The 23,011-nt window shown below is 32.3% G+C and overlaps 1 protein-coding gene across 1 annotated transcript in view; it reads right to left on the bottom strand.

Moving 5' to 3' along the window:
* The window catches only part of LOC138322970 (E3 ubiquitin-protein ligase TRAF7-like), a 45,602-nt gene extending 23,731 nt beyond the window's left edge, over positions 1-21,871 (bottom strand). Inside the window, exons 1-17 of the mRNA XM_069267248.1 lie at positions 21,791-21,871; positions 19,459-19,551; positions 17,836-17,928; positions 17,503-17,542; positions 16,572-16,749; positions 16,047-16,122; positions 13,917-13,975; positions 13,301-13,518; positions 12,386-12,459; positions 10,954-11,008; positions 10,528-10,580; positions 9,988-10,056; positions 9,608-9,730; positions 9,005-9,121; positions 8,207-8,323; positions 7,658-7,777; positions 7,144-7,275 (exon numbers count right to left, since the gene is read on the bottom strand). Of these exons, the coding sequence (XP_069123349.1) occupies positions 7,144-7,275; positions 7,658-7,777; positions 8,207-8,323; positions 9,005-9,121; positions 9,608-9,730; positions 9,988-10,056; positions 10,528-10,580; positions 10,954-11,008; positions 12,386-12,459; positions 13,301-13,518; positions 13,917-13,975; positions 16,047-16,122; positions 16,572-16,749; positions 17,503-17,542; positions 17,836-17,928; positions 19,459-19,551; positions 21,791-21,871 (1,698 nt within the window). The remainder of the gene's footprint in view (positions 1-7,143; positions 7,276-7,657; positions 7,778-8,206; positions 8,324-9,004; positions 9,122-9,607; positions 9,731-9,987; positions 10,057-10,527; positions 10,581-10,953; positions 11,009-12,385; positions 12,460-13,300; positions 13,519-13,916; positions 13,976-16,046; positions 16,123-16,571; positions 16,750-17,502; positions 17,543-17,835; positions 17,929-19,458; positions 19,552-21,790) is intronic.
* Positions 21,872-23,011: the final 1,140 nt, after the last annotated feature.

Here is a 23,011-nt window from a genome sequence, read left to right as displayed (position 1 = left end):
AGTGACATCACAAGACCACGTGACCGCCTAGCTCATTATTTCTGAACCGTAGTCGACACTACCCGTAAATCACGACCAAAACCAACCGATAGCGCTAAAAGCTAGGCGATTGGTTGGGTGGGACTTAATTTTTCATTCATCCAAAGCAATATCCTGACGTATTATCAAATAAAAATTTTGGCTGCACAAATCCTTTAAAAAAAGCAGAATACCTGACAGGTCAGTAATTTTATACTTATATACTTTTATACCAGGCAATGAAGTCATAACAAAGCAAAATAACAGACTTCACACCAGGCAAAGAAGTTCTGCTAAATACACCATAAACAAAGCAGAATCTTTGAACAAAGCACTCACCCTCTGACTGCTTTGTTTCCATTTAAAAACAACTTTTTAAAAAAACATCAGACGTAAAGATGACAACTTTGACAAGAATTTTTGACTCAATAAGTGAGTTTATATACTAAGTATAAAGTTCCAGTGCCTTAAGCCATGCAATTCAAATAAACATTTTTTTTCTAAAATGTAGGTCAAAGGTCAAACTATAGATCGCAGACACCTGATTTCATAGTGCAACAGTCCCTATGCCTAACTAAGCTATATAAATAAAAGTTGATTCAAAGTTCAAGTGCAAGTAAGTCTAAGATATTGAACCCAAGCAAATGTGTTGGAGAACAGAGAGAAAGCCAGACTGATGATGGACATATATATAAAGGGTTTCTTTTACACTTTGGCGCCCAATGAAATAACCCATGGAGGGTGGTTAGAGTTGCGGGTTCAGATTAAGAAAATCTGATGAAAAAACAGGAGTATATAGTGTAAAAAGAGCGGGTCAGTGTGGTTTGTACATGTACATTGTGTTAAATACGGTCTGTGTTAATCAGTGGACAGAGTATGTAATTTAATTGGCTCAGTCAGTAGAGCCGTTAGTTTTTCACACTTGAGACCCAGGTTTGATTCCTGGTCGGGGCACTCAACAGGAATCACATCCCTATTCTTTTACAATGGTAGCATCTTGATCCTACATAAAGTCACTGGCTTGAGCAGGAATTTGATTATGAATGATAATTACTGCATGTGTAGATTGGTGGATCAAATCAATACTGACGATTATAGATCAAACTCCATTTGGTCAGAGTTTGTCACAAATATATACTGACTGCTACTGACAGGTGATGTGAAGGTCCTTTGATTTCATCCATTGCTAATAATAGGTATGCAAAGTATCTGTCGGACTGTCAACAGGTCGGCAGTCCTTTACATACGAAGTTAGTCTTAGAGAGGTAAAGACATGTTCATGATATATATATAGGACCAATATCAGGCTAAGATTCAATATATCAATTCTAATATTGTATCAATGCAAATCATAGAGAAAAATGCATTAACATTAAAAAGGAATACACAATATACTAAAATTGAATTGTAAGGGACCTAATACATTCTCAATCTAAATCTAACGTCAATTTCCATGATTGTAAATGGTTACATGGTCTTGCTCATAGATATGAGTAACATCAAGATCATAGTACATAGGTATGTCTGGCCAGACAGACATTAATAAGCCCAGAGATGTGTGTGTTCATGACCTGATGAATGCCATTCAAAGACAAATTGGGTTGGTGATGGTGATTCTTTTGTGTGTTGTCCCTCTGCCATCAGACATAAAACACATCAACTCAGGCTATGAGAGGTCAATTACATTAAAGCTCCATAAAGTCCATAATTCAGGAGTGGAATTTAATTTTTGAGTCATTATCCATTTTTAGAAAATCAGTTAATTTCAACTGGTCAAATTAGAAACATACTTGCCACATTAAAAGTAAAATTGATCGCACCCAATTTCATTGATATTTATTTATTGTATTTAAGGATTAACTTGAATAGATTTTTTATGTTATGGAGATATAACACAAAAATCTGAGTGTAATCTAAATAAACCGCGAAGCGGTTTATGATGAGAGTACACTCAGATTTTTGTGTTATATACCCAATTTCATTGATATTTATTTATTGTATGTAAAAATAAATGTTGAACATTTTAGTGTCTCTGTAGTATATATAGTATAACAACAATTCATTTTCAGAATGTGGCAGTTTGTCCGAATAAGAACTAGCTATTCATGATTAAGGTGGCACTTGCTTTTGCTCACATAATAAACAGCAGGATTGGTAGTCTTCTAAGTAGACTATATGACATAAGATAAGTCAATGTCTTGGTCCATATGGTATAGTGTTTGGACGTAAATTGAGAAAGATAATTGATACACTCTCTTGCCTAAAATTGAAAGTACATTGTACAATATTTTCAACTTGCCATTTCAATTTTCAACTCACATTTGGCCGCTGCGCGAGTGTTAATTTCTAACCCTGTAATTACTTCACTGTTGATTAGGACAAAGTAAAACATTGGAGCCTTTTTGAGCAGTGTTAGTGGGTGAGCAGATTAACTTAAAGTTATAGATCAAATCAGTATCTATCAGAATTCAAATAAAGCTTGTAGCTCACTGAGCCCTTCCATCATCGACAATTTTATATATTTACATTTTCACTGCAGTCCTACTATATAATCTTATAAAGTACATTTGGCATTCATCAGTCCTTGAACTACCATCTGCTAATTATGACGTCATTATCTTTGTAACGTCACAATTGTTGTGCGAGCGATTATGGAAGACGGCTATCTTCTTTGACAATAATAAATTCTTTATTCATTATAGATGCAAAATCTCTTGAAATTTCAACATGAAATTGTTATCAATGTAAATATAAGCATTGAACATCTATCATATGGCAATAAGAAAGTTAATGAATGCCAACTGGACAGCAGCAAATTCAATTTGATGCGCTACGCTTCATTAAAATTGTTGCTATCCAGTTGGCATTCCGACTCCCATAATTGCCATCTGAATGCAGTCCATTTAATGCTTACAGTAAATGTTTTAGATTAAATTAAAAACACTGAAAAAGATGAAGACAATACTTTCAACACTTCAAACAATTAATTAACTCTAATAAATTTTTTTTCACAAATAATTAATAAGTCACTTGTATTAAAGTTGATTTTACCAGTTTGGTTTACCTTAGTTTCTATAAAAAGGATTCACTGAAATGAGCTTGCTAAATTGTCCAAGTGTATGTTTATGACTGTGTACTTTTACATTATTAAAGGTCTTTATAAAGGAAACATTTCCTATACACCGAGAATCACTTCTGGTTAATTTAACGCAACGAACCACAAAGGAGTGACATACATATATAGAAATGGTGTGAATGTTAGAGAGGGTATAAAAAACAGAATGTCATTAAATTAAGTCGGTCATGTTATACCAGACAGTATACAGAAGCATTGATGGCGTGACAGCGAGTCTTTAGAGGTCTATCCCTGAACTCCATTATATAATATCCTGTTATACATACAACAAGCTTATCAGGCATGTATCATTGGAGCAATCTAACTAATAAAAATTTGGCAAATCCTATCTTAAATGGGGTACATGTGTATATACGAATACAAAGATACAGATTCATCAATTAGAATCAAAAGCACAAGATAATCACGCACTCCTTAGCAACAATCACAAGTGAAATTCCAAGTTATCCTAATTAACATAGTCTTTACATTTACTATAAAGCATTTCATGAGTAGTATCTGAAGACATTCTGATTTTAATATCCGATGAATATGCATGAAGTGTAAACTGCCTTTATACGAAAACCACAATGCCTAATTAAGTGATCTTCAATCATTTTTGAGATATCTACTACACATGCATAATTTGTATATTTACAGAATCCAGAACTACCCGTTACAATTGTTAGAGATTTTACATTACGGAAATTAGCCTAAGTTTACAACTAACATACATTTTTGAGCTAAAAGAAAGAAACAACATAGCATAATGCCCAATCCATTTGATGTATATGTTTAAAATAAACAACATAAAGTTAATCCTAAATAATTTCATCATATTAATATTTCCAGTTTCACTTTAAGGGATTTAGGAAAACCCTATTTATTCTGGTGTCATGAATGAAGATAATAGTTGCTATGCAAGAAAGTAAAATGGAAATCCTAAAAGAAACTATTCAGAAGGTTTCAATTGTTTTATTAATAATTGTATCTTAACTTTCTGTTTGTTTTATGATTCTGTCAGTAGCTGCTTAGTATATTTTATCGATTTAGGAAAAACCATATCTATTTTGGATACTGTGTTACAGAATGAATATAAATAGTTGCTAGGCATTAGTAAGCAAAACGGAAATCCTCATAGAAATCAATCAGAAAGTTTCAATTGTTCTATAGATAATAGTATCTAAAGATGCTACATGCGGTCAAATGGATATTGATACATAAATGAAGCAAAAATGTTACAGAACATGAAATTATGTGTTTTTGTTTATTTTGGAAAGAATTTCATCATAAACAAGAGGCCCAGAGGGCGCACATATACCTCCCTTATTTGAGACCAAAAACCCTTAAAATGTTTATCAATCTCCCTTACCACTCCAAGAAAAATATGGCATGTAATACTCACATTATAAGTAAATATTTTATATAAATAGGATTTGTTATCATAGCAAGTATTAAGAAGTGAATAGGAGATAAAACATGCAAGAATTTAAACAAAACCTACTTAATGAATAGTGATTAGATGCAGCTACTGTAAACCATTCTTCTGATTTTATAAATAATATTGGTAAGAATCCCACTTTTCTATATCACTGATAATGCAAGAACTTCATGTTAATTGACGTATTGTATAGAGAGTGCATTCAGATATCTATACATGTGTGGCCTTGACCATTTAAAATGCACCAAAAGTTATGCTGATTTTGCCAAATAACTGAAAATATTGTCATAGGGTGATTGAATAATTTGGTTGCGTAGCAACACCAGCTTTTGTTATTAGCTGATTTTGCTATTTGATAAGAACTAAGGACATGTACATAGCAAGTAAATAGGTTAAGTCGCCTGGCAGCACCAAGAGTTATGCTACTTTTACTAACACAATAAGGACATAGTGTGGATATAGTGAGTAAATAGTTACGCTGTCTGGCAATCAATATTTATACCCATGCATGCTGCACCTGCAAACACACTTACATGATAAGAGTCAAGCCTATCTTTAGTGCACTAACATACAGTGAATAATTTCTACTTGGTGACCTCAGGCTTTCCTACGCCACATAATCATTGGTTATGATACCTTGAAGGATTTTAAAAATTTAACACAAACTAGCCAAGCCATGTTAATTGAATGTGTGTAGAGATATATAATTATTTCCTTGTAGCAGAACTATAGTATAGTATAGTATTGTTACGATGTACACATAAACTTAGGTTTACCAATGTGAAGTAGACATTACAGACAATGAAAGTTGTTTCAGTAAAAGAATGACACTGACAGATCCACAGATATCATGATATTACCACAACCCACAACCCCCCTCAAAAAATCTTATCAAATCAAGTCAAACAACAGTCCAACTGCTCTTTCGTCAAGCTGTCTTTTTTAACCCCAAAAATACTTTCTGTTAAGAGATAGGTAATACATGTAGCTACCAGTTAAGTACATTGATTTAGAACAGGCCCCAATTTCTCAGAACAAACTTAAGTTAATTTGATTCACATAAGTCACATAAGGAGAAAAACTGTTAAATTTTGACTTAAATCTGTACTTTTGTTTCGAGAGGCGAGGTCCAGGATTAAATGGACTTGGTAAGATTACTGTCAGCTTCTATTCCTAACTCCTTTACATCTTACAAATCAAGCTTGATTAACTTAATTGATCCCAAACAACTCTTGTGTTGTTCAAGAACTCCATGACCTCATTAATATATTTATGTATTCATTCCTGTATGAGTGTATATCAATTAAAAAAAAATAAGTAGAACATTTGAAGTAATAAACTTGAAATGTTTAAGGATATAAATAAGACATACATTGTATACTGTATTAAGTCAATCCAGAACATAGTTCTTTTATAATGATATATATAAGACCACATTGGAGTATTTTAACAACAAAAAAATTACTGATTAAATTGAAACTATTTAGTTGCAATAACATAACCAAACCAACAGATTCGTTTTGAATTCCTTTAAACTTTAAATGTGCTGAATGTGCAAAGGAAAGTTGGTGAGATCTCCCAAGGGTTAATTTAAAATTAATTGCTTGAATTTTCAAATGCATGTCGGAGCAAATCTGATTCATAAATAAATAGCAGAAAAACGTGCCAACACAACAATATCCAGGCACTGTGTGAATAGTTCAAAGATTACATGACATTTTAGTCATAGTTCAAAGATCACGTGACATTTTAGTCAATAATTCAAAGATTACATGACATTTTAGTCAATAGTTCAAATATCACATGACATTTTAGACAATAGTTCAAAGATTACATGATATTTTAGTCAATAGTTCAAATATTACATGACATTTTAATTAATAGTTCAAAGATTACATGACATTTAAGTCAATAGTTGAATAAGCACATAAAATTTTAGCCAATAGTTCAAAGACTAAATGACATTTTAGTCAATAGTTAAATGATTATATAACATTTGAGTCAATAGTTCAAAGATTACATAATAATTTAGCCATTAGTTCAAAGATTACAAGACAATTTAGTTATAGCTAAAAGAATACATGACATTTGAGTCAATATTTCAATGATTACATTACATTTGAATCAATCAGAGGTTAGTCATCAACAGTCAATTGTAATGTACTGTTTAAAAGATCTATAACCTTGTTAAAAGTTAAACTATGGGCATGATTTTAATTTTGATTTATAATAAAGGTTAAAAAAGGAAAGATACATTGCAATATAAATTTTATATGAATTAATGTTATTTAAATATTAAATGTTGATATTGAAAAATAAGAGAAATGTACTAATTCCCAATCCAATTCATCTGTTCAAAAAATAAATGGTTTTAGTGCCATGTTAATGAAGGATATGTAACTATTCAAGGAATTAGGGATAGCAGGTGAATAGTGGTTCTCAAGTTAACAGGGTTTCACACCGTAAGTAAAACAGGTGAATAGTGGTTCTCAAGTTAACAGGGTTTCACACCGTAAGTAAAACTTTTGCATTCAATAAGAGTTATGAAATAAATTCAAAACAAACTTACCCTCAATGATCTGTCGTACGATGCACTGAATATCTTTGTCCCGGAGGATGTCTGTAGCTCGGCCAGAGCGTAAACTGTACCAGTATGTCCTTTTAAAGTAACAATCTGATTTTTTGATTCAAGCTCCCATACCTGTACAAAGATATTTCAAATCACAGTTAGGTAAATTTTAAACTTTACAAATTAGTATGCAAACAACCAATATTAAATTTCATGTATGGAGAATGGACTAGCTGTCTCAGTTTCCTTCAAACTGATTTTAAAATGGTGGTATATCATAATTATAAAATTGCAATAAAAATGTTATTGTTAAAGATACGAGAGAAAATTCTCTTTTATTGTGAATTTGAGGACAGAGTTATTCTACCCTCAGATTCACAAAATGTTGTAAAGCTCTCAGTAAGCCTCTAGTTTCACCACAGTTTTTGACCCTCAAGTAGAATATCCATATCCTTCATTAAATCCACGTAATATGAAAGAGCCTAAAAAGCTAAAAAGACAGATAAATACTCACGTGTATGACATTTTCGTATGTTCCACACAGGATGTGATAGTTTGTGATAGCTATACTGTATACACTACCACCAGATGTCTCCAGCATCTGTAGGCACTCTAACGTCTCCAGATCCCAGATCTTTAAATGAATCAAAGAAATGTTTGTCAGGAATTTTTTATGCATACAATCCTATAAAAATATTGATGAAAACTTAATGATAAAAGGTGAATTCCAAATTGATTCATTACTTAGGTTATATGATTAAAAGAGAATGGTAAAATACTAGTATAGCCAGATCGCAAAAATTTGAAACTGCTAAAATTTAATTTCATCTTATTAGTTCAAATCATCAAAATTTTGACCAGCGAAAATAACCACTATACATTATATATACTGGTATTATAACATCAATTGAAAAATCAAACCCTGATGTCAAAAATAATAAATTATCACAGACACTAAATAAGTAATATCTTTTTGGCTGATCAAGCAGTATATATGCCTGATAAAGACCACTGGCATCAGCTACTAAGTACAGTATTAGTAGAGGATGGATTAATATCCTACCCGGATGGTCTGATATGAGCCACTGTACAGGTGGTTCTGAGTAGCCACGAGCGCCCGCACCCAGTGGTTCAGTCCTGTCAGTTCCTGTTTCAACTCATTAGTGTGTACATCCCATACCTGTTCACAGCAAAGAGACATACACTTAACAAAACAAGTGTTACTCTCTACTTACCATCAACATTATAAGACATAAATCATAACATGTATATATAATTATGCTTTTATTTTAACAAGTATGTTAAGACTTTAATTTGTACTATCAGATTGTGTCAATCCCCAGATCATTCCTGAACCCAACATATATATTTCATCAAAGAATTTTATTTATTCAAAATTATATCTTATCCACAGGTATGTCAGAAACCAAATCACAATGTCTACATAAATAATAAACAGTGTACAGAAAGTTAAGTGTAAAACAGTTACCAAAACAGGTCTAATACTAATATACAGTCTTAACAGGCAGGACAAGCACAAGGGAGATAATTTGGAATATTTTAAAAGATTTTCATTTTAGTCTGCTAAAGATTGACTTCTTTGCTAGATTACAATTTTGACAATATAATTATATACGATTTAATTGACAGGGTGATTAACTTCCACGTGATTTCAGAAGCTGTTTGATGATTAGAATTTTAGGAATAAGACATACAATCAGAAGTCAATCTTGACTTCATGAATTACATCTAAGTGGCCTTCTATAATAATGACCAAGATTTCTCCTGTCTACTAAGCTGAACACTATACAAGACTAAACTCTCTTGACCTGTGAATCAAATGCCTTTGGTAATACATTACCTTGATGACCTTGAGGGAGCCGCTGAAGAGCAAACTTTTAGTGGAGGCCAGCGTACAGACGGGATTACAGTGGGCATCTATCACAGTCACTTGTTCAAAGTTATCAATGTTCCACACCTGTTAAAACAGGTTAACACACATTTCCATACTATATCTAACTGTTGCATATATCAATATTAAAAAAATAATATTATCTGCAGTACACTTGTGATAATGTCTATCAAACAATAATTTATAACAACTTTCCTTGAACAAGGACTTTGTAGGAATGAACAATAGACATGTGCAATTCTAGTTTATCCAAAAGTATTGTACTGTTGATATATATGCAGATTTTTTTTTTTTTTTTTTTACATCTATAAATTCCATGTTACAAACTTATCTTCTTTGCAGGAATTAAGGTATCGATAGTGATGTCATTAATTTGTGAGTGAAATTTACTTTGTTTTCTCTAAATGATATAATGTTTCGCTCTCAAAGAAATGATGTCACAATCAATACCTAACTGCAATGAGAGAAAACTCTATTCGTATGCAAAAACAATATATATGCTGAGATAAGTAATTCTGGCTATTTAAAAGCAGACCTTTTTTGTATACTTACAATGATATTACTGTCCTGTGAGCCACTGTATAATTTGTTGCCATAGGTACAGATGGCTAAGACAATACCTGTGTGACCTTCTAACGTCTTCAGACATTTGTAGTTATTGCCTGTGTCCCATACCTACAGGTAAATAAAATGCTGTGATGTTTGGTAAATTGTAATTTAGGAGGAGAAAACCAAATAAACGATCTTAATAATAAAGAGCCAAAGCCGTCATCTTTGAATGTCTCTTTTGTTTTGTTTATGATTGGTCTCAAAAAATAATATGCAAAACTGCAGAAACCTGGGAGAACCTTTACGTAATGTATAAGAAATAGCCCTATAATTACACCTTTTCCATGATCACAGACAGACAGAAACGTATTTGTGAAACATACCTTTATCGTCTTATCTGAAGATCCACTGAACAGGAAGTCATTATTGACACACAAACACCAAACTGGTCCCTGAAACACATTCACCATGGCCAATATATATAATTGTCAATCTCTTTTTCTCCATATGAAATTTAAACACATATTGGATCTTAAAGGAGTGTTCATTTCATATGACATTTAATGAGACAAGTCTAAGATGTTTTAATTTTGTGAGCCTTAATTATTGATTCTGTCATGATGTCTAACGTACGTTATTCCATTTGTCTACAATACTGGGAGACTTATAGGACCATAATCCCCAAAGAGCAGTTTGATGTTTAAATATTACACAGGCAAAATCACTGAATACCAGGCGAATTATGTGATAAAATAATTTCTTATCTGACGGTATTCTATCATATAACACTAATAGTCTAGATATTATTTCAAGAATTACTAACTAAACTTGTTCCGACATGAAGAACTTAGCAAACAAACCTTAATAATTGGTGTATAGTTATAACTTGTCACTGCTGTAACTTACAACAGTAAGTATCTTACCTGATGCCCAACAAACGTCCCTCTACACTTGAACATCTGGAGAGGATCGTAAGCTAAAATAAGCAGAGTCATACATTAGGTATACATGCAATCATGACAAGTAAAATCTACCTACTATATTTATTAATTCATAAAAATACACTTGATTTCAAACATTTTTTTGAGATCTTAATGTACATCTAATCATCTACAGGATTGTTTTGACACATATCCTATCCTAGCTGAGTGGATATGACCCTATTTCAACTGTTCCCTAAAAATAATTATAAAACCATGTTTTCCAGCACTTTTAATCCTATACTAGTATGATGGTATAAGGTATATTTACTAAAATCTAAGCTATAGAGAATAAATGACTTCTTTGTAAAAGCTATACATGTAAAGGTAACTAATTGACTTTATATGGGAGAAAAGATTGTTACTTACGTGCATATGGAAGACTTCTGGAGCTAAGCACATTCTTTACTTGCTCTAAATCATCCTGACAATTAAGAATCATCAATAGTCATCATTATACATCATATAACTTTTCATAAACTAACAGGTAAATTTTAAACTCATGACATTGTCAGCGACTTTTTATCATATGACACAGTGGAGTACATTAACTCAAAAATTATCAAACATCTCTAAAATATACACAAAAAAAGATATGGTGTTTAGGTGGTATGATCAATAATTTAAGCCGTACACCTAGCAGCCTGGAGTTCGATTTGATTCAGGGGCTATCTGCCTTGCCATTACATGGGCTTTCTCTGGGGCATTCTGGTTTCTCCCACAATAACACCCCTTGTCTACACTTACATCCAAGTCATTAAAAGTTATATAACTGTAAATGTACTTATTTTAATGCATTAAAATTTTTAAACAAATGCAAAAAACTGAAAACTATGATTTATTAACTAGGAAATAAATTAGCACAATTTAGTAGTTCAAAACCGGAAATACTCTTTATAAAATTTAGCACTGCACATGCTCTTCTAAGACAATGCCAAAAGTGCTAAAATAAAACTACTGCTAAAATTAAAATACATATGTATGTTTACACTATTTGTATATTTGTTAAAGATGTATATAACTAGTTTTATAATAAATATATATTACACATTTAGGTGTATTTATTATTTCCCTTTACTTTTATAGGTTTAATGGTAAATTTATCATGGTGCATTATTTTGATAGTCTGATATCCAAATCCAAGTCCTTATTGGCACTGATTTCCTTGAAGGACCTAACAAACTTACCTGTAACAAAGTATTATCTTGTTTGACACTGACCAGTTCCTCTACAACCCTACAGACAAACTTACCTGTAACAAAGTATTATCTCGTTTGACAGTGACCACTTCCTCTACAACCCTACAGACAAACTTACCTGTAACAAAGTATTATCTTGTTTGACACTGACCAGTCACTCTACAACCCTACAGACAAACTTACCTGTAACAAAGTATTATCTCGTTTGACACTGACCAGTTCCTCTACAACCCTACAGACAAACTTACCTGTAACAAAGTATTATCTCGTTTGACACTGACCACTTCCTCTACAACCCTACAGACAAACTTACCTGTAACAAAGTAACAAAGTATTATCTCGTTTGACACTGACCAGTCCCTCTACAACCCTACAGACAAACTTACCTGTAACAAAGTATTATCTCGTTTGACACTGACCAGTCCCTCTACAACCCTACAGACAAACTTACCTGTAACAAAGTATTATCTCATTTGACACTGACCAGTTCCTCTACAACCCTACAGACAAACTTACCTGTAACACAGACAAACTTACCTGTAACAAAGTATTATCTTTTTTGACACTGACCAGTCACTCTACAACCCTACAGACAAACTTACCTGTAACAAAGTATTATCTCGTTTGACACTGACCAGTTCCTCTACCACATCTCCAAGCCTGTGTTCAAGATGCTCTGTAACAGTTCGCAGAATTTTATTGATAGTAAACACATGAACATGAAAAGGAAAACTTGTATTATATAAAAAGATAGTTTTTGGAAACTTAAAAAAAATATGCATTTTTCTTTTAAATTCAGACATCGCGAAATTTGCCGGTCTGACGGACATGTCTGGCAAAATTTGACTCGGACTGCCTATTCCAAAATCTGGTCCGGACCGACCGTCCGCCAATTATGGAGTACCGAAAGTCAGTAGAAATAGCATCTGTGAAGAATTATGCAGGTGCAGAACCTGGCAAAAACGTAAACTGCATAAGATAATCATGAAAACAGCTGCCTTCAAAAATTCACATCAATGTTTGGTCTGGCAAAATCTTGTTAGGTCAGGCTTACTCACAGTCCTTGCAAGCCCGAATGTCTGGACATTTTTTTCAACTTTCGCGATGTCTGAAATTTATGGATGGAGATTTTAATCAAAATAACTAACAAGTCACTGATTACATCTTGCAATGTTTAAGTTCATGACTTATATCTCTACACTATCTTTGAAATGAAGCATACCACTTGTCATCATCATTTTACAGTGGACAAATTAGTGATATAACATGCAGTTACTGATCAGCAGTCACTTTGTGATTTTTTAGGATATAGAACCTAACCTACATTGTACTTTACTTTTTGTTTATTCTTTCTAATATTAATAATTTATAACTTACCTTCTCTTGTTTTCTTTTTGTTTGTTTGTTTTTAGTTTCAATGAACATACCTTTAGTTACCTATTTTGTCTTCTGGTTGTATTATTATGATAATTTACCCACTCTGTCATGTTTGTTTTTCCATTTAATAAGTAACTTACCCACTCTGTCTTCTGTTTGTTTTTCCATGTTCTCTAGTCTTTCTGCTAACTTCCCTAACATAGAACGCAGAAATCCCACATCCTGGTCCTTTTGGTTCAGTGAATATTGCATATCTGACATTTTTTCTTCCGTACGATGGATATACTCTTTCATTCCTTCAAACTTACACACTTTTAAATGTTCATCTAATTCATCATGCACACCCATGAACTCACATCTGGAAATAAACATTAAACACTCATTTGAAATCCAATAACATTATCAGCAGCAGCTATTAAAGTGAAGTAACATTCACTTAATTTGTATCATAATAATTAAATTGTCTTCACATATCCCATCTTTGCATATTGTAAAATCACCCCCCTTGCAGGCTTATATATCTTGTGATGTAATTATTGTGTGAACAAAACTGATGTTGTTTCCTATAGAAAGTATGATCATGTTATACTCGCCAAGACATGGTATCATAATTGATACCTACCCACAGGGGCAAATAACTTTGTCATATGTAAAGTCAGAGTATGTTACACTCCATAGAATCTAGAATAATAAAGTAAAGTATTTCAGGATATCATAGTATGAACTTTCGACCTGTAAATATCATTTTAGCCTTACCCAAATCTTTGATGTGTACAGCGAGCTCTGTTACATGTTTTTAAATGGTCCTCCAAATCCTGAAAGTAGAAATTTATCGGTTTATAATTAGTTTGTAATATTGTTATATAATAAATATTACAGAAGCTATCACAATTGAATAAAATAGCTCCTCAGAATATGAAGGCTCACATAATGCGATGATAACAATCAGCATTAGGTTTATATTATATTACATAATATGTAATTAATTGGTTACTCAAATATACATATACTAAATTTAGGAATAGAATGGGCAGCCCACAATCAGGGATTTTTTCCTATAGGATTACCTTTTTACTATCAGGGATCTATCCCTATAGGATTACCTTTTTACAATCAGGGATCTATCTCTAAAGGAATCCTTTTTACTATCATGGATCTATCCCTGTAGGATTACCTTTTTACAATCAGGGATTTACCTTTTTACAATCAGGGATCTATCCCTATAGGACCTTTTTACAATCAGGGATCTATCTCTAAAGGAATCCTTTTTACTATCATGAGGATCTATCCCTGTAGGATTACCTTTTTACTATCATGGATCTATCCCTGTAGGATTACCTTTTTACTATCATGGATCTATCCCTGTAGGATTACCTTTTTACTATCAGGATCTATCCGCTGTTAGGATTACCTTTTACTATCAGGATCTATCCCTGAGGATTACCTTTTACTATCAGGCTTCCTGTAGGATTACCTTTTACTATCATGGATCTATCCCTGTAGGATTACCTTTTTACTATCATGGATCTATCCCTGTAGGATTACCTTTTTACTATCAGGATCTATCCCTGTAGGATTACCTTTTTACAATCAGGATCTATCCCTTAGGATTACCTTTTACTATCAGGATCTATCCCTGTAGGATTACCTTTTTATCAGGATCTATCCCTGTAGGATTACCTTTTTACTATCAGGGATCTATCCCTGTAGGATTACCTTTTTACAATCAGGGATCTATCCCTGTAGGATTACCTTTTTACTATCATGGATCTATCCCTGTAGGATTACCTTTTTACTATCATGGATCTATCCCTGTAGGATTACCTTTTTACTATCATGGATCTATCCCTGTAGGATTACCTTTTTACAATCAGGGATCTATCCCTGTAGGATTACCTTTTTACTATCATGGATCTATCCCTTTAGGATTACCTTTTTACTATCAGGGATCTATCCCTGTAGGATTACCTTTTTACAATCAGGGATCTATCCCTGTAGGATTACCTTTTTTACAATCAGGGATCTATCCCTGTAGGATTACCTTTTTTACAATCAGGGATCTATCCCTGTAGGATTACCTTTTTACAATCAGGGATCTATCCCTGTAGGATTACCTTTTTACAATCAGGGATCTATCCCTGTAGGATTACCTTTTTACAATCAGGGATCTATCCCTGTAGGATTACCTTTTTACAATCAGGGATCTATCCGTTAGGATTACCTTTTACAATCAGGTATCTATCCCTTATCCACCTTTTTACAATCAGGGATCTATCCTTTAGGATTACCTTTTTACAATCAGGGATCTATCCCTATAGGATTACCTTTTTACAATCAGGGATCTATCCCTAAAGGAATCCTTTTTACTATCAGAGATCTATCCCTGTAGGACTACCTTTTTACAATCAGGGAGTTATCCGTTTAGGATTACCTATTACAATCAGGGATCTATCAAAATAGGATTACCTTTTTACAATCAGGGATCTATCCCTATAGGACCTTTTTACAATCAGGGATCTATCCCTAAAGGAATCCTTTTTAAAATCAGGGATCTCCCTAAAGGATTACCTTTTTACAATCAGGGATCTGTCTCTAAAGGAATCCTTTTTACAATCAGGGATCTATCCCTAAAGGAATCCTTTTTACAATCAGAGATCTATCCCTAAAGGAATCCTTTTTACTATCAGAGATCTATCCCTAAAGGAATCCTTTTTACTATCAGAGATCTATCCCTAAAGGAATCCTTTTTACTATCAGAGATCTATCCCTAAAGGAATCCTTTTTACTATCAGGGATCTATCCCTTTAGGATTACCTTTTTACTATCAGGGATCTATCCCTGTAGGATTACCTTTTAACAATCAGGGATCTATCCCTTTAGGATTACCTTTTTAAGAATAGCAGGACATCCACTGTTGTTGGGACACTCCATGGGCATAAAGTCACAATTATCCTCATGTTCACTATAAACAAAGTCATGTTCACTATAAACAAAGCTCATAGTCATCAAATTATACTTTCTTCTGGTTTGTTATAGACACATAGAATCTTCCATAGGTCTATCAAGTTGACAGTTTATCTTGACACAAGTGTAAGATTGCAGAGCCCTAATTATAACCAGCAAAAATTTTACATAAATCAAATGTTTGATTTTGTTTTCTTCCATTACGTAACATCCAGACCCTAACGTCTGAACTTACAATGATAATGTTTTCATCAAAATCAACAAATTCTTAAACATATATACTGAAAATATTCATAAATAAGAACTGGTGACAAAGAGTTTTGCCTGGGTATATACACTTTTCCTACGTTATGACCATAATGACTTTGAGGTAATACAAGTTAACTGAGTATTTGAGTCTTAACTTTTTTTAAAGTATACGAGCAGGTTAGACGTTGTTTTCCTTACCTCCTGTTTGTGATGCGACACTGTACTGGACACTTGTTGGAGTCCACCACATAGCCCAGACCATCCAGTGATAAAGAACATCCATATTTACAGTGGATAAACAGATCCCCGATCTGCTCTGACAGTGTGATGTTGGCCACTATAATATCCAAGGACTTCCCATCCACTGGACAGGCAGCTAGTGCACAAAACAATAACACATTGTTAAATCCTACATCAGACAATTACTAATTCCTGAAACATATACATAGAGATTGGAAACTTCTTCTTTGTCTTTGTTGACAAGCAGAGAAACCTCTGGTATATAGGCATTTCCCCTAACTACTTTTAAGTGTATTCTTTTAAACATGATATTTCTACATCAATACAAAGTTTAAACATTATATCATGGTTTTATATAAGCAATTGTCCTGATTTAAAATGATTTTTTTAAAGCATGAGAATGACCAATTTTACCTATTTTTTTTTTTTTTTTTTTTTAATCAGACATTAAAAACAGGAAGACAATAAATTTGGTTTTAGTAGTTCATATTAGGTTTTTTTTTTCAAAATTGTACTCAAACCATCTGCAAATTACTGAACTTTTGTATTATATCAAAGATATTCTCCTCTATTCAACTATATAAGAGTACATATATCCAAGCACCCCTCAGCACATACAGAGGGACATATCTGCCGTTCATAAAAATGGCAGAGTTGCAAATCTCTCTAATATATGTTTCTGAGAATACTACACACTCAGGCAGGTAATTTTGCATGAACATTTAATACAAAGCCATTCAAATATATGGTTAGCAGGAACACTTGCTAGACTAAGTATCTTTTAAATAACCAGTAGTTTATTTTCCTTTTTAGTATATCATTTTTCTCTTCATATTACAATAACAAATTCTTCTAGGCTCTAGCTCTGCTAAACTAAGCTATTAATTACCTTCAGGGTTTGCAGTGACACATCGATGACAGTAGGTATGCTGAAATAAAGACCATTATCTTGATAATAGAACCGGTATGGCTTACTTAAATCAACAACTACAAGCTTAAAAATTACAAATTAGAGTTTATATTTTTGATTATCATCTTATTCGGGTATTTTTTCTTGACTAAAGCTGTTTTATAGTTACTGTAAGTTTGCCAAAAAAAGACAACTACTGAATAATACCTCTAATCAATTAAACAATGTCAGGATTGAACTGAACAGAATAAAACACCTACTCCACAAGTTTAAAATGTTTCCTACATTGAGCACTAGGTATAAATTACCTACCCCACATGCCACAATCACTGGCTCTTTGAACACTGTTTGGCATAGTCTACAGTACAGCTTCTTGTTGGGTGGCTCAACAAACACAGTGATTTCCTAAGTTAAAAACAAACACAGTGATTTCCTAAGTTAAACACAAGTGAAAATATTCATTACATACGTATTACATGCAGCTCTGTGAATGGACATTTGTATCAACTTAAACACAGAAGAAAATCATTCACTGCATATAATCCTTCCTTTATTGGTTCCAGAGGTAATGAAAAGAAAAATTAAATTTTGACAAGGTGACTTTATGTGGCTTGTCTAATGTCGATATATTCTAGCTGTCAGATTTTTTTTGTTCTTGTAAATGATTTTTTCCTCCCAAATATAATAATTCTATGTAAAGCTCTTTTAAGTATTACATATATCATGTGAAATGTAGAACTAAAATAAATTCTAATTATAATTGCAATTGTGTTTGGTCAGTAACAAATAAATAAAAACCTGAACATCATTACATGTATTATATACATATTATCAACTTTACTGCAAAATGTAAAGGTCAGACAAAAGAAATGATCATGACGATGCCTATGTACAAAAGAAATAATTATCGATGAAACCACAAGTGTAACTGACCAATTAACAGAAAACTCCAACTCAATGTTCGGATACCGGATACCATGAAATATGTTTGGATACTATATGCTATATTTGAAACTATTATTTCTACAGCTTATTAGATTCACATGTAGTTATAGACATATTATGGGTCATATGTCTTACACACACTACAAAATAGCCAACAAGTTACTTATAAACTTGATACTTAATTGCAATGAAAAATCAAAGACTTATTACAGCCTATATGATACAACTGATCATGATGGCAGAATTAGAATATAAATTGTCTATCAGATATGTAGAGCATAGATTGCATTCATTTAAAAATATAGAAATTAAACAAGATGTTGAATAATCAATTAATGATTACAATGATAGGTGATGGGTTATCAATGAAGAAAATGACTATTATTAAATAATAATGACTGTTATTGGATGGAATTTTTAATAAATTGTTAATATTTTTGTTAGTCTATCAATCAATCATTGTCAGTTTTCCCTAGCTACCAGTCTGTTAATCACTATACATATGAAGCAAACTATTTCACATTCTTTAATAGACTTTTACTATGTTTTTGAAATAAAATGTATACTTATTACTTTTTTTACCTTACATATTAAAATTTTTCTTTTCATTTAAATGAAATTATAAAACTAAAGATTGATAGCCAAAACAACAGTAAATCAAACCATCTATTCTAAGGACCATACATATCATATTTGAAAATATTTTAAAACAGTTGCTCGTCAAATAACTGATTGTTATCAAATTTCTGAATACCATACAGAACTTATTGTTTTTTCTATGCAGATCAGACTTGTCATGACTATAGCCAATAATGAATCTTGTATCATAGACAATAGGAGAAATTTAAAGATGCAACATTAGTTAATAAATATGTACTTTGTAAAGAATTATTAACATCACTCAAATATTAAATAAACTCAATTCAAAGGAAACTAGATCATAGACAATAGTTGATATTGCAAATACAGCATTTTGTAAGTGAGAGTTACCTCCTCTTCAGCAGAACTGAGGGCAGATATCCTAGAAACATTGGAATTTGTTCGTTTATGTTGGTGGGGTACAACTAACAAGGTGTCTGATCTCTGTAAAACAGGAACACGAACATACATACAACACAAAGTGAGAAAACGTACCCAGCATGCAAAAAGGAGGTGATATAACATTCAACATAACACATATGGTGAAAGATACAGAAGGTGATAGGGGAGGAGAATGCACACCAGCTAGCTAGGTCACACCATGGAAATGGAGTGATACAAAAGGGATGCACATATATACAGAAAAAGTGTCTATACTGAAACTTAACAGTGAAATTTGCAACATACTATTTCAGTTTTAGAGCAAAAGAAGAAAGTCTGCTGTCAGATAGATCGCTAATAGCCTAGCTATTAAATAACCCATCCTTGATGATATATGGAAAGAGGACATGTTGGTTAAACAGGTCCTATTTTATTCTTTACATTGATATATTATAAACTATAATGCATATATATATATATTATATTAATTGACATCAAATTATATTGCACTAGCTATAATGTAGGAATACTGATTTCATTAACAGCTGTATGTATTGCCTACACATAACAAGATATACTCAGTAAATAAATATTATAAGTATAATAATACACGTATCTAGCACTGATCTAGTACCGTAAAAAACTTTTGTAATTTGTGTACTTTTTCTGTGCAAAAATAAAATTTAATGTTGGGGTTGCACAAATTACATTGACAGAGAGACTTAAAAATTTTACGGGGAAAAAATCTGTCCATTTTGAGGGGCTGACAATCTATGAATGTTGAGGTACCGCTCTGTTTATGGTAACCTTTTTATATGATTAAAGGTATTAAATATTGTAAAAACAATGTCTCACCTATCATAATGGATTATCTAAGGCTAATTAAAGTGCTAAGTTATGACCATGATGTCTTGTTTCCATTTGGCCCGAGAATTCAATGGCGACTGATTTAGAGCATGGCTTCTACTGACAGCAAGAGATGTATACCCCGTACACCTCATAGTATAATGGGACAGCCACAAGAGATTTACAAATTGTGGGAGGAAATGTCCAATGTGTCTTTAAAGAAAATACAGAAGAAAGCAGATCAATGGTAACAAAGAACAAATGTTTCACCAAGATATCAAGTTTTATGATTTTAATTTGCATACTTGTACTGATGATTACAATATCTCTTAATGATATTGCATGTACTATTAGAAATACCATAAATATAAATATGGTGTAGGTATTGAATATCTTAATAAATGTAAGTTTAATATGGCTGCTACTACATGTGTAATTACTGTACTTGCATGATGCAAACTACAAAATGATGTGAACAGAAGAAGAATTTTACTGTCAGTGATTAAAGTCCAGTTTATATACCATGCAACAATGGGTGACAGCAATGAACTAAAAATGTATATATGATAATCTGTTATTTTTGTAGTAATTATGATTAATGATATGAAGCAAAAAAATCCTTGTACTACAAATGTGCTTAACTAAAACATATCACTAAATATTCTAATCTTGTAGAAAAAAAATTCAATATATAATCTAACAACTGAAATTGAATTAACTTTTGATTTTGATCTTGACTCCATCAAAACAAGAAAACAATCAAATTTAATGAAGGTTTATTTATATGGATGGGATTCATATTCTTTCTACATATTCTTTCTGATTCATAATAATCTTTCAAATTTTTTCTTAATTGTACCCCCCCTTATTTGAGTAGTCCAAAATAAAGTAGATCAAAAGTTATCAAATTTTCTAGTAATTGCATTGTCCCTTGCCCCTTGATATTTAATACTAGAGTAAAATACTGATGGAATAGAAAAGTCCATGTTATAATATAAACGAAAGAAAACACTGGTTAGTAATGACAATTTAGTATCATGCATCATACCAAATATAGTACTAGTGCATGCAATGTTTTAAAGCGCAGATTCGATTTAATACTGGACGCCTATGATTAAAAACTGATGAATAGAAAGTTTCACATGTATTACAAGGATAAATGCAGCATTATCGTTAAAAAATTCGACAGCTCATGAAATGAGTTCAGAAAGTGGACGGTAACCTCGACAATCTTAGTATCATTTTATCTACCAAAATATAGACGTGAATATAATGTTATCTCTATCGTCCTTGTTCTTTGGTATCGTTTATTCAACACTTATATGGCAAATACATGTAATATCAGAATTAAGTTAAAGCTATACCAATGTGTGTCTTATAACCAAGAAGTACAAAGATGTAATAAAGGTAATAAGCATGCATGTTTGTTTATTTATGCCAAGATACATGTACGTACCTGAAAGGTAGGACTTGACACACCCCGGGAAGCTCCTTGTGAGATGGCAGAGTCATATTTATCAGTTTCTTCATACACCATGCATGAACAGAAAGGTTGGAATAAATATATGACAATAACATTAGTAAAAATTCTATAAAATAACAAAATGATACACATTTAGACAGTCAATACATGTATACAATGAAACATTAAATCAGGGTTGTTATCTATTAATAAAATACCATGTTGATGATTGTCATATTTCTACAATACACAAAGGAAATCCATTTAGTCTATTTAGATATAAGCCCAAATTATTTCTCATATTAAAGTTTATTATACTTACTTAATTTATCTTACATTTTCTGCTTTAGATAAACAAGTATGGACTCTCCAACAGTTTCTAGAATATTAAAATTCCATAAAAAAAAATTTCACTAAAATTTTTGGTTTGATTATTTATTGTCCTGTTAGACATGTCTCAACATTCTAAATTCCAATACTATTGGCAAGCTAGGGGCTACTTAAGCTTTCCAATCATTAATTCCGATAAATTGTATAATTGTTTGGCCATGGTTTTTGTTATGTTTTTACAAATGATGTGATGTATTCACACAATCATGTCCCCATGCTCGCTACACCTTAATGTACAAACATGTCTAATTGTTGTCCTGATGATAACTAGGGGGGGTATCTAGAAACTCGAAGTTATCTCGTATGTTTTTGATTAAATTTAACATCACTAATATTCGAATGTACCATAGTTAGGTCGGCGCCTTGGTGTGGTAAATGATTTTGAACGTGCTCATACTCATGTTCCATCATACAAACTTTTTATGTAATGGTATTTCTCCAATTTTAGTTTTTATGCTTGATGTCAATTATTGGCTTACACAACTGAATCCTGGTTTATTGATATGAGTGGGTATATAGGTGAGCAAGACTAATTGGCTGTGACCGCAATGTTTGTGTTCTTCAACATAATCCAGCCCCCGAAGGATTATCCAGTACAACTTAATAGATATAAGAAACAGTTACGCAACAGCATGGCTTATAATACAAAATACACAATAACCATGCAAACGAATTTATGACATACACTGAAATATAATATTTTTAAATTTAAATAAAATTAATGCTTAATTGTTATACATCTTTCATTTAGATTCATTTCTTTCACAATATGCCAGTGGCTCGGTTCAGATGCTTCTTCTTCTGATCTGCTGATAACCACATCGA

Source organism: Argopecten irradians, chromosome 5, assembly GCF_041381155.1.
Source record: "Argopecten irradians isolate NY chromosome 5, Ai_NY, whole genome shotgun sequence".
NCBI lineage: Eukaryota > Metazoa > Mollusca > Bivalvia > Pectinida > Pectinidae > Argopecten > Argopecten irradians.
The sequence above is the reverse complement of the archived record's forward strand: the minus strand, read 5'-3'. Positions and strand labels throughout refer to the sequence as shown.